Source organism: Pteropus medius, unplaced genomic scaffold (assembly GCF_902729225.1).
Source record: "Pteropus medius unplaced genomic scaffold, Ma_sr-lr_union100, whole genome shotgun sequence".
Classification (NCBI taxonomy): Eukaryota; Metazoa; Chordata; class Mammalia; order Chiroptera; family Pteropodidae; genus Pteropus; species Pteropus medius.
The window spans coordinates 4,083,860-4,097,267 of NW_024354498.1; the positions used below are offsets into that span (position 1 = coordinate 4,083,860).

At 39.1% G+C, this 13,408-nt stretch overlaps 2 protein-coding genes across 2 annotated transcripts in view; both read left to right on the top strand.

Moving 5' to 3' along the window:
- ADGRG2 (adhesion G protein-coupled receptor G2) overlaps window positions 1-10,601 on the top strand; it is a 98,931-nt gene extending 88,330 nt beyond the window's left edge. The window contains exons 24-27 of the mRNA XM_039852289.1: window positions 446-693; window positions 2,851-2,952; window positions 3,880-4,032; window positions 7,579-10,601. Of these exons, the coding sequence (XP_039708223.1) occupies window positions 446-693; window positions 2,851-2,952; window positions 3,880-4,032; window positions 7,579-7,763 (688 nt within the window). The 3' untranslated portion in view covers window positions 7,764-10,601. The remainder of the gene's footprint in view (window positions 1-445; window positions 694-2,850; window positions 2,953-3,879; window positions 4,033-7,578) is intronic.
- A 2,534-nt stretch (window positions 10,602-13,135) lies between these two features.
- PHKA2 (phosphorylase kinase regulatory subunit alpha 2) overlaps window positions 13,136-13,408 on the top strand; it is a 74,008-nt gene continuing 73,735 nt past the window's right edge. Inside the window, exon 1 of the mRNA XM_039852312.1 lies at window positions 13,136-13,346. The gene's annotated coding sequence lies outside the window, so the exon portion shown is untranslated. The remainder of the gene's footprint in view (window positions 13,347-13,408) is intronic.

A 13,408-nucleotide genomic window follows, 5' to 3' on the forward strand; every position in this document is an offset into this window, starting at 1 on the left:
ACTACCAATTTGTACTTCCTCCCTTCACTTTTTCCACCCCTCTTGGCCATAAAAAAGAATGAAAATACTTTTATAAGCCTCTGATAAAAATGAAATACCAGTTACATTATGTTAGTAAAGACTCGTGGAATAGAGTCGCTAGGGTTTAAAGGGGGTAAAATCCTGAATGTTTTCAAAAAAAATAATTTGTAAATACTTTAAATCACCAAGTGTCTTAAAATAAACTTAGATTTTTTTTCCCTAGAGGTATAAATGGTTGTGGAGAGCAGTGTTTTTTTTTTTCTTTTGTATTTATAGGAAATGTTTCAGTAAAATGATATAAATTCAATGTATCATTTTGAACCAGATTTCAGCATTGTAATATGTTTTCCCCTGTTTTTTTTTTTCCTCAAATTTCAGTTGCTTCCAGATCAGCCTTTTTAGTACTGTATTCTCTCAGCCACAGTTGTAAGAATTATTTCTGTGTGATATTTTTGCTGAATGTCAGCATGTTCATTGTGGTCCTGGTTCAGCTCTGTCGAATCAAAAAGAAGAAGCAACTGGGAGCCCAGCGAAAAACCAGTATTCAAGACCTCAGGAGTGTTGCCGGCCTTACATTTTTACTGGGAATTACTTGGGGCTTTGCCTTCTTTGCCTGGGGACCAGTTAACATCGTCTTCATGTATCTCTTTGCCATCTTTAACACCTTACAAGGTAAGTTCCACAGCACTAAGTCTGCACTGAATGATCTCAGTCAAACTTAAAAATATCACTTCTAAAAGTTAGAGTATCTGTAAAGTAGCTTATTTAGTAGCTTAAGATATATTCATTGCAAAACAGATTTATCTCAGAAAGGGTGCTTTGAGATCCTTGGAAGAAAGGCACTCACTAAATTCAAAAAGTAGTACTTTTTTCCTCCTTTTCCATCATCTCCTTGGAGGGAACATATAGAGAACCTGATGGGAATTCTTTCTGGGAGTCAATTACTCTTCCATCACTTGGTTCCTTACTTTTTTTTTTAAAACTTTTTATTGAAATAGAACATCCATACAGAAAAGTGCACATGCCATTAATGTCCCTGTGAAGTCTCACCACTTCTACCTCCTGTCTGTTTGATTGGGAGACAATGATAAATGTGAAGTCAATAGACAGACCCAAGTGGCAGCAGCCTGGCCCAGTGGCTAATCCTGAGAAGTTGCTCTGCTGGGATGTGCAGCAGGAAAGGGTCAGGCTTTGTGTGTCACCCTTACTTCAGAGCTTCCCATTTGTTAATGAAGTGCAGCTGTAGTCATTTTGAACCCTCTTAGCTGTATTCTTCAGAAAAGCAAATTACTAATTCTTTTAGGCCAATGTTATAAAAGACTTGTCAGCTCTGGTTAATTTTCAGTGGAAATACAGTACTTTGGCATTAAAAACCGAGCAGCCTAGTAAGTTTACACTGCAGTAACAATAATTCATGTCCCTCAGTTTCCTTTTATTCCAAATCCTCTGTTAGGATACCTTTAAATTGCATTCTCATCTGCTTGTTTTCATCATTTCCTGTTGCTTTTAGCTCCCATAGCATCTTTCCTGTAGTTCTATCAGGCAATGAATCATTTTGTTCGTTTTCAAAGACATTCCAACCTGAGATTGAATTCAAATGCTTAACTTGGCTATCAGTTCTTATTTTATTTGGAGGGAGCCAGTTAATATGCTTTTTGGTTACACAGAATTGTTCATTTTAACATATAATGTACCAGTTCCTGAATCGGTATATCCAGGTGTTTCACTAAATAATATTAAATAGAGAAGTTTTATTTGGCATGCTAAAAGAGTAATTAAGAGGAAAAAACATGCCCAAATCACACTAATCATAAAAACTAAAGCAAGATACCTACCCACTGAACCTGCCTCTTTCTCTTCATTTCTCCAGAATGTCTTTTCATTAGAATATGAATGGATAGAAGGAATATATTGTTTCATTTATAAAAGGGAACCTAATTTACAGGGATTTAGGGTTGATTAATAGAGAGATGTATAGGCTCTGATTTGGGACTTGGGTGCCCCCATTTTGATCTCTCTTACACATGCTGTTTCTCCTCTGATGCAAACAAGAGTAGCCACCCAGAGTGGCAAATGAACAAAGGGGTGCAGTATTCAAGATATCAGTCTTTAGGATGGGCACCTGAAAAGGCGAACCTGGTATTTTAAAACGAAGATTTTAAAGTAGATAGATTGGGGGTTGGGAAGAGGGAGAACTCCAAATGTGTCCCCTCCTTCAGCAAATATTTGTTGGAAAAATCCATGAGGAGTCACAGCCATGTGCCTGCTTGACAAGGACAGAGGGTAGAGCCTAAGGGTCTATTCAAGTCTAGTGTTGCTTCCCTGGCAGGCGGGTAAGGGTGCATTGCATTGCCCCAGGTCTGGGAGGAAGAGTGGAAAGCCCAGGTCAGGGCTTGAGAGAAGGAGCAAGGGATGTGAGACAGTGCAGGAGATGGCATGTGACAGAACTTGGAAATTGATTATAAATATGGAGGGGCAGGGAGGTAGGAGCCTAGGACCAAGCTCGCATCCTGGGTGGATGGTGTGTACTTCCCAAAGATCGGGAAGGCCAAGAACAGGATGTGAGAGACAATTAATTTAATTTTGGAAATGTGGAGTTATTCCTTTTATAAGCATTTTTTATCTTACAAAGAGAGCACCCCCCACCCTGCCACCAGGGTGCCTTTCTATAGCAAACTTTCCCAGGACTTTGGACTTATTTTTTCAATTTGCAGAATTTTACTTTACCTATAGGTGCCAAATATTTTATCTTTTGTGCTAAGGAAGCTCATGACATTCAGGTCTTAGTTTGGAATTCATCGTATCGTGGTTTTTTTTTTTCCCCTATAGGATTTTTCATATTCATCTTTTACTGCGTAGCAAAAGAGAATGTCAGAAAGCAATGGAGGCGGTATCTTTGTTGTGGAAAATTACGGCTGGCTGAAAATTCTGGTAAAGATTTACTTTACTTTTTCCCTTTCTCTTAACTTTTGAGGAAAAGGCTGATTCAAAGCAATTAATGCCAAAGGGCTATCAGATCCGGAACAATGAACGGAAACCGCTCAATAGAAAATATTGATTGTGAACATTAGGGGGAAAAAACCTAATGAATTAATTTAAAAAATAATTACTCATATCTGGAAACTTAGTGAGCAATTAATAATGGCTGGCTTCTTCCTGAATGAAGCAACAGTGACATTTTTAGAATTTATTTCCTTTTGAGCTAATGTTTCCCATTTACCCAAAGTAATTTTTAATATCTACCTTCATAACTTTTTTTAAAGTCTTGACTCAACCTTGTATACAAGCTTTAGCATACACTTGGCTATTCTGAAGTTATAGTATTTTCACATCTTGCTAGGTTGTAGAGCAAATAGCTCATTTTTCAGAAAAGAAGAAAATTAAGTACTGTTTGAAAACTAAATTCTTTTTGCATGAATACCACCTATGAATACAACCTTTGCATGACTACAAAGATCTGGTTGCACAAGATCTGCATTCAGAAAATGGGAGTGCATGTAGTTCAGTCATTTGTATGGATTTAAGAACCATGACTCATCACAACACCGTTGATATGTGTTGTTAAGACAGTCCTTGGCTCTGTCCAAAGTACTACCTAATTCAGAGCATATTTATAGACATAATCAAATTAGCTGGCCTTTAGTTCCAAAAGAATATAGGCTACTTTTAATCAGTCATTTAAAGGACAAATGTATATAGTCTTAAATGAAAATACTTTTTATCACATGAACTTGTGATATGTGTGACTTCTCTGTAAGATATGGGAGTGGGAGATCAGTTGCTAGAAGGAGTCATACTGTGATCTCTTTGAGCTTCAACATTCTGCCCTATTTTTCTGTAATGCTTATTTTGCTGTAGACTGGAGTAAAACTGCTACTAATGGTTTAAAGAAACAGACCATTAATCAAGGAGTGTCCAGTTCTTCAAATTCCCTACAGTCAAACAGTAACTCTACCCACTCGACCACGCTGCTAGTGAATAATGATTGCTCAGGACTCGTGAGTGGGAATGGTATGTACGTCTCAATACAGTATTTCTCAAGCTAGTGTTTTATTAAAGTGTTATTATTCTTCAATGGCATTTTTGCTGAGCAAAGTGAGTAATTACATATATGACTAGTGGGTCAAAGTGTAGTTCCCTTATAAAAGAGAATGTTTATTAATCCAAATGTATTCACTTTAGAGCAAATACCAGAACAACTGTTTTTTTTTTTTTTTTAAGGATTTAGTTTTTCGTTATGGGAATTGATGATGACCTAAAAGTTTTAGCATTGCAAATCCTGATTTAAGTATTGCCCAAAGACTTCAGTGCTGTGCTATTTCTGTGCAAGCAGTACCTAAAATAGTTAATAAAATTATATCAATTTTTAGTACATCTATATTCATACACATCTTAACACTTTTGAACCTTATTTTTTGCTTGTCAAGTTTGCTCATTCTTTTCCACAGTGTGGCTACCTTATGACAATGCCCAAATTGCATAAATATATAAAATACTGTGACCTGTATTGGTGACAATATATGTCACCGATATATGAACAGATTATTGCTACTATACCTCCTTTACTCATTAATTCTGACATTTCTAGATAAAACTTCCATTATATTTTCTTTCATAAGAGTTTGCTGTTCATTGCTCATAAAAGTTTATCTATTTTTATCTTTTTTGGCTTAATATATCTTTTACATTTTTATAAAAGCTTAACTTCTGCTGGCATACTTTCTCCTTCACTAGAGAATTCGCCTTTATTCATCATTTTAGGGTATTAGTTATTTTCATGACAAATTCAAATACATTTGTGAGAAGGTTCATACACCTACCCAATAGTTTTCCAACCTCCCAAAGATGGGAGGTCCTGCTGGTCTGTATAGACTTTTAAAATACCATAGGATGTCTCTAAATTGAGGTGTCTCAACCTCAGCACAACTGATATTTGGGGCTAGATAATTCCTTGTTGTGGGGAGCTGTCCTGTGCATTTTGGGATGTTTAGCAACATTCCTGATATCCACCCACAAGGTACCAGTAGCACCCACCCACTCACCCCCAGTCATGACAACCAAAAATGTCGTCAGACATTGAGAAATGTCCTCTGGGGGGGTAAAATCTCTCTCTCCAGCCCTATCATTGAGAACCATTGCGTATGAGATAAGAAGGAGCTGCCACATGGCCATAGCTCTTTACTGTAGATACTGGGGGAGAGCTCTGGCCTCTATGCCAAATGGCTGTGTCAGGAATGACTCAATGTAGGTAAACAGAGTAGAGGCAGTGATTTATAAGTTAGTATGAGAACACAAGTTCAAAGTAGAGAAATCAGAGGTGTGAGGTGAGTCATCAAGAATCCTCAGAATCTCCAAAAAGATATTTGCACTGATGTTCATAGCAGCATTATTCACAGTGGCCAGAACATGGAAGCAACCGAAGTATCTTATGATAGATGATTGGCTAAAGAAGCTGTGGTACAATAAATACAATAAAATAAAACTCAGCTATAAGAGATGAAATACTGCCATTTGCGATAACATGGATGGATGTTGAGATAATCATGCTAAGCAAAATAAGCCAGACTGAAAAAGTTGAAAATCACATGATATCACTTATATGTGGGATATAAACCTAAAAGCAACAAATGAGCAGGACAAACAGAGACTCATGGACATGGACTATAGACTAGTGAGCACCAGAGGACTAAGTGTTACTAGTGGGGTGGGGAGGATGGGAAGGTAGATGGGGTAAAGGGGGTCAAATATAGGGGGATAGTGGGAGGATGAAGTGGGTAAAGGGGATCAAATATATGGTAGCTGAAGGAAACTGGACTTTGGGTGGTAGACACATGATAGAATATACAGAAGTCAAATGATAATGTACACCTGAAAATTATATAATTGTATTAACCAATTTACCCCACTAAACTTAATAAAATAAAAAAAATAAAATAAAGGAAAAAAAGGAAAAAAAAGAATCCTCAGAATCACAACATATCAATAAAGTCTTCTGGCTTGGGTAGAAGTGTTTGGAGCTCTTAAAAGCCAGATTTTCCCATATGCTAGAAAGAGCTCAGAGATGAAGTCTCACTTGCCCAGCCTGTCAATATGTTGCCATCATTTGGGGAGTCAGATTTGACAGAAGCAGCACAATTTGCAAAGCTATTTGACATGGCTGATTTGGCAGAGCTATTTTTGCTGCCTAACAGTGAGGGTGGGGGTGCATTTTAGGCCACACAAATGGCCACGTGTTTAATACCACATAAAATGCACATCAGATGGACATCCCTGACTCCTGAGTCCACACACCAGGATTTGGAATGGACAAGGGATGGGATAGGCAGTTTCAAAAAAGAAGCTGGAAATTTAATGCTTTATTATACCAGGTAACATTGTTCCTACACCAAAAATGTCCTCAAACCAAAATGTCTAAATCAGGACAGCTGCCTCAGGCACATGCCTTATTTGAGCTGTGTCAGAGATGGAGCTGTGTTAACCATATCCATCATGTAGTTTGTGTGAATATTACATATTTCAGTTATGAGCTGCCTTAGAGGCTTGTGTACCAGCAGCCATCTCACTTGTTACTTGGGACCACAAGCTCACAATTTGGAAGAAACATCATGTGTTGACTTCATCACTTCCGAGACATGTAACCTTAAGCAAAGCACTTAATTTCTGAAAACTTAGTTTCATCGTCTGTGAAATGGGATAATAATTGCACCCATCTCATATGGTAATAGATGAGATAATACCTATAGAGTTTGCAGCACTGCTATTATTATTATGTCATGAACTAACAAACGGGCTTATTATTCAGCTTTTTCTACATTGTCTTCCAATGGTATAATGGTTAGAAGGATGATGCCAAGTAGCTAGAAGGTCTCAGCTGCTATGCACAACCCCCTTCCCCATACACACAATTCACAGTCTGCTTGGGATGGAGGCCCAAGTTCAAATCAGTTTCTCTAGGATGCCCAGATGCTCTCTGGCCTGGACTCTGAGGTTGGAATTGGTGGTTTCTTCTTAGATATCAGTCCTATCTTGATTTAATCAGAGGGGCTGGTTTAGTCTATGAGAGAATATTTTTTTCTTGCCATGACCATTGTCACTCTAGGTTTCTCTGGTACAAAGTTTTATTTTATAAGACTCTTTGTGAACCAAGAACCCTAAGAGGACACATGGAGGTTTCTGTTAACCTGAACCTTTTGGGGGAGACCAGAATATTACATTAGGTTGGTTATATTATACATACGCTGCTACTTCAAGTCCATGTATGTTGAACCAGAGTTAGGAATGGGCCTTTTAAAATCAAATCTATTGCTTTGCTTCATATTTTGACAATTTCATTTTTAAAAACTGCCATAGAGAACTGGTTTTGGAAACATTCTCCAATTTGTTTTGCTTACTTTGAGTGGCCTTAGGAAAATAATGAAAATAAAATATAACAACACATTATAAATATTTTTTAAAAAACATGTTCTATGTGTGTATACTTAAGAATAAAATGATGTTTATTTTTTAAATGCTTTCTGTGGAAACTTCATGACACCAATTTTATTTTTCTTTATATAGGGAATGCTTCTACAGAAAAGAATGGTGTTTCTTTCAGTGTTCAGAATGGAGATGTGTGCCTTCATGATTTCACTGGAAAACAGCACGTGTTTCATGAGAAAGAAGATTCCTGCAATGGTAAAAGTCGTATCGCTCTCAGAAGGACTTCAAAAAGGGGAAGCTTACACTTTATTGAGCAAATGTGATTCCTTTTTCTAAAATCAAAGCATGATGCTTGACAGTGTGACGATGTCCAATTTTATCTTTTCCACAATGTGAGATGTATGAAAATCAACTAATTTTATACTCAGCAACCTCTGGAGGAACATAAGCTAATTGAGGGCAGTGGTTACTATTGGAAGAGGAAACTAAGATGTTTTACCATGGTTTTAAACAACATACTAAATAAGATTCATTTAAAGAAAATAAAAGTAGTTCATTTCCAGCCACATTTTAGAGGTTAAGTTATATTATCTTTGATAATATCATATAAAGCAACTGTTGACTTTCCAGCCTGTTGGTGAGTTTAGTTGTGCATGCCTTTGTTGTAAATAAGCTAAATTCTAGTGACCTACATGTCAAAAATCTTACTTCTACATTTTTTTGTATTTATTTTCTACTGTGTAAATTTATTTCTTTGTAGAATCATGGTTGTGTTATTGTGTCTAATGTGATAATTCAGAAAACCCACAGGGTCGGGCCTGGTTAGTACTTAGATGGGAGACCACCTAGGAAGACCATGTACTGTAGGTGTGTAAAAAAAACAGAAAAGAAAAGAAAAAGAAAACCTTTGCTAGTTCAGTGAGTTCTAAAGCTCCTTTTGGAGATTATATAGGATGTGAAATATAGAAACTTCACTCAAATCAAGAAATAATGATGCCAGCCAGACTGGAAAAATGCAAGCAGACAGTGCCACAATTAGCTCACACAGTGCCTTTGAGCAAGTTAGAAAAAGATGCCCCCACCAGACAGACACAGCCCCATGGGCGCATGGTTTGACAAAGAGAGTGGGGGCCATATTTTAGCCCCACTCACTCTCTTGTACAGGGTGTGAACTGTATACAGCTGGATACATGGCATCTAATACCAACACCCATCTCCTGACCTCATCCCTAATCATCAAATTATGGAACCTGCACCAAGATGTTTAGCTTAATATCTTGGCCACAGAAAGGGATGGAACAATAATCTAGACTATATGTCAGGAAAATTGTGAATGTGGAGGAGATACATACACTGCCATTTCTCAAATCCCAAGAGCCTTTCAGAAAAGGGGAGTGGGGATTACTTTTTTAAAAAGATGTATATAAAGAAAAAATAATATTGCTGTGCTTTGAGAGGCAACTACGTGGTACTTTGTTGATTGTTATGACTGGTACACTCTGGCCCAGCCAGAGCTGTAATTATTTTTAAAAGATCTCTAGTCTTAAAGAGTGTATAGTAACAAGGGGGAATAGCTATTGGGAATGGTGAACTATCCTGCAATGCTATTGTTTCCATATGCATCAAACCCTGATTGCTTCTATCTTGCTTCCCACGTACGGCTGCTTGAGCAGTACCTCAATATGTCCTTATTAGGAACATTTCAAAACCCTTTAGTTAGGTCTTTCACTAAGGTTCTCCTGCATATATTTCAAGTGAATGTTGTATCCCAGACTAACCATAGTAATAATGTAATACACTTCTGTGAATGCTGATTTGCCTTTGCAATATTTCTTCTCTGATTTATTTGTCTTGTATTTATGTGTTAAAATAGACAAAATGTTAAAATCGACAGAATGTTAAAATTGACAAAATAAATTTACAGTTAACTCCTTTAAGTTTGAAAACGTTCACAAAGAAAATATTTGCAATCTCTTTCCCTGGAGGCATGACATGGAAGTGAAAGGACAGACCTGATTAAGATGACCACTAATGTCCTTTGGCAAACAGCAGGCACACTGTGACTGAGAAGTTAGAGCAAGGATTGTTCTCTCACAAGATCGGTTTCTGAGGTCTCTTTCATATCCCCCTTATTCTTTCAAGATTATCTCTTTAACGCATGTTGCCATTGGCTCACATGAGCCCCAAATTCTGATCTCCTCCAACTGTCTTCTTCCTCAGCATCAAATAGCAGGATTTCAAGAAAGTAAGGCCAGGATTTGGGGTTTCTGGGGAGCTGATTAGCATGTGGGAGCCACGAGTGGGGGAAGCTGGCCTCAACTCTGCAAGAGTTGTAATCTCTCCTTCCATGATGCTCAGCTGCCTCAAAGATGTTGAGTATTAAATTGATGAGGAAGGTGGTAAAATACTCTAGATTAGGGGGTGAGATCTCAGAAACGAAATATCCCAAAGCAGATTATGTAACCAAAGTGTACACAAGAGGATGCAATGTCCAGTGTCCTTTAGATCCTGCTCCCCCCATACCCTGCTTATTTTTCCTATTGTGTTTTTGTCTGGGCTGTGGTCCTTAAGCCAAATTCTCATCTATTTTTTCACTTCAGACAGATAAGGGGCAGGACAGAGAGAACGTTCGTGAGAAGCATCCTCTGTTGGGTTTAAAATTAGTCCCACAATCTGAGACTACTGAAAGAGATAGAAATGGTAGCAACATGAGGAGGCAAGGAGTATCACAGCAGTGGCCAGTACTTGAAGAAGTATTTCCTCAGAACGTTGAAGTTTTTTTCCCAAAATACACTGCAGCCATTAATCCCTAAAGTAACTATTAACGTCGATGAGTAGCATCACGATTGCTCTCAGCAAAAATGGTGAAATAGCTTCATTTGGGATACAGGGTTGCGTCTAACAAGGTCACCTAGGAGGCAGGCTAGTTTGTCGAAGGCCAAAAGCTCTTCGAAAAAGAGCTAGTTTACTGAATGAGCAATTTACCAAATAGACTTGTGTGTTGTCACTTGAGTGTTTATCTCCATAACAGCATTTTAAGGACTATTCAGTTTGTCTCTGCCTTAGCTCTTTGCTGCTACAGTTGGCGTCTGAGGACAGAAAAATGGAAAGACTGGTCATAAGAACATCATCTTAAATGAGAAGAATTCTTATCAGTATATTCTTTTTTCTTTTCACCTCGGTCTCTAGGTACAGCATCAAAAAGTTGGGGCAGGCAAAAATTGAATACATTCTTTGAGAATATGCTCTTTAAATATATTTATAAATATATTCTTCACTGTGAATAAATTTTATAATCCTTGGTATTTCCTCTCTTTACTTCTTTGTCTCAAAATAGCTATAGGAAGCTGGAGCAGAGACAAATTCAACATTCTTTAAAATATTGTGATGAAAAACAAAATGCTCTCCAGTCAACTAAAGTTAAATTGTCATAGAATTAATTTAATTTGGCTAATTGGCTCTTTTGCAAATTGGTTCAGAAAGAACCCTCTCCTGTGTGTCAAAGATAGAGTGCTTTTCTATAAAGTAAAGACTTGAACCTACTAAGAGAAACATTTGTTGGATTCTGCCTTGGACACTGACTTGTTCTTTGGGAACTTCCTTGGCTGAAGTCCCTGTGGCAGGCCAATGGATAGACCCTTTGGTTGGGGTCAGAGAAGTCATTACATGGTGCTACCCCAGGATCCAGTTCTGAGTTTACAACTTTATGAAGATCATGAATCAGCTTCAGAAACAATAACATACCCCATCACGTTCCATCTGATTCTTGACAAAAATTTGAGAAATGACCTGGAGACAGGTTTCTATTGGGTTACAACCAGAGAAAGGCTTCATAGATAATGGAGACCAAGACATGGAGGTTTTGTATCTAGGAAAATGAAGATACTAAGATACAGGTCTGATTTTTATATAGCACAACTTCTAGTCCAAAATGAATCACTAAAATTCATTTAGAAATTTAAAAGCTAATTAGTAGTAGCCTTCCTTTTTAGTTTTATCCCTGAATTTCAACCTTATTAAAAAATATAGCTTGTATAATATGCATTAAAGCATAGACCAAAGCCTAAGAATGTAAGCTGGCTGTACACTGAAAAGAGTGTATGTGTGTATAGCAAAATTTACAAAGAATGAGATCAAGAAACTGAAAATGTTTCTATACTGGATGGAAATGCCAGGTAATGAGCAAAGGGCATCAGTTATTTCCCCTATGACTGCAAAATGGACTCCTGAAGAAGCACTCAATGTGAACGAAAGCAGTAATGAAAAGAAGCAATGATCCCAGCTTTTAGACAGAGAATCCATGAGAGTTCTAGTAAGAGTACATATTTAGATTCCAAAAGAGACTTAATGATATAACTTAATATCTAGTTTTATTTACCCCTAGACTAATAGCATGGAGGCACATCACATGGATTGCTGCAATATTTAAGAAAGTTACCCAGATTGTTAAGAAAACAACAAGTATGTGAGATGAAGAGGGTTCTGATGTTTTAGTTGAGTGATACGGATTTATGTTTTGGAATTTTTTAAATGAACTTGGTTAAGGACCATACATAGGGGGACCCAGCTGAGCAGGATTGATTTTCATGCATTCATTCATTCATTCAACATTAATTGAGCTACAACTATATGCTCAACTCTGTACCAGACATGGTAGGAGATACCAAAGACTTTCAATGAGTACTTCACAATCCAGTTAGAAAAACATGCCACACAGGAAAAAAATTACAGTATGAGGCAATACATTATCGTCAAATGATGATGAAAACACCTATGATTTATGAAGTACTTTTCTATGAGCCAGGCACGGTGCTAAGTGCTTCATACGTGCTTAATCATAGCCGCCCTAGGAGGTAGGTGCTATTATCCCCCTTTTATAGATGAGAATGGTGAATTTGAAACAGAATGCCTAAGCTCACGCCACTTGTAAAGGGCAGATCTGGAATTTAAACTAAATTTGAACTGACTCCCAAGACCCAAGCTCTTAGTAAAGAAATTGTTATGGGAATTCACAGAATGGGGAGGGTCAACAGGAGGAAGGGGCCGAGGGGGCCCTTAGATAGGCTTCATTCACAGGGAGGAAAAGGAGAACGGCCTAATGGGTCAAGCATATAGTAAAGGCATGAAGACCAGCAAAGGGCTTACAGAACCGATTACATTAGCGGAACTGTCCAGTGGAATTACATGGGGCCAAATTTTGGAGGAAAATGAATACTGGGCCAAAGACTGTGAACTGTAGGTAATTATGGGCCATGAAAAACAAATGCTAAGTTTCAAGTTGTAGGCCTATAGGAGAGGAACTGAAGGCCTAGCCGGGTGAGTAGCGTCTAGGTCACTAGGGGTGGGGCTGGTAGCGCTGGGGACCCTGCCCCAGCCGCCCCTTTTCTCTTCCCGACTGGACGCCACTATTCGGCTTCCGCAATTTGGCGGAGACTCAGCCAGCGGCTGGGCTACGACCTCCGCCCGCAGAGGGGCGCCCAGGCGGCCGCAGTGGGAGGGCCTATTTCTCCCGCCTCTGGTGAGGTTGACAGCTCATCCCAGGCGCCTCCTCACTACTGTCTTGTCCCTCGCGGGGAGCTTGTCCTTTACCCTCACCTCGAAGGGTTCTGCTCTGCTACAGAAGGACTTGGGGGCGGGGCTAGAGGGCGGGGTCAGGGACGCTATTGTGAGCTCACCTCAGAGAGAGGCGGGGCCGCTAGGAGGGTGTTTGGGGAGTTCTGGGCCCCTATCGGAGCTTTCGCCTACCTTGCTCATCAGGCCTGGCTCCGCGGGTTCCGCTCCGCGCCCGGGGCGGAGCCGGAGGCGGGCCCACGGGCAGGGCCGGGCCAGGCCCAGGGCGTCGAAGTGGCCACCGAGGGAAAATCTGTTTCTTCAGCCTCCGCTGGGGGTCGGCGGACGGCGAGAAGGTACGGGACTGAGGGAGGTAAACTGGTTCCCGCCCGGAGCCAGGTTCCCCGCGGCTCCTGGG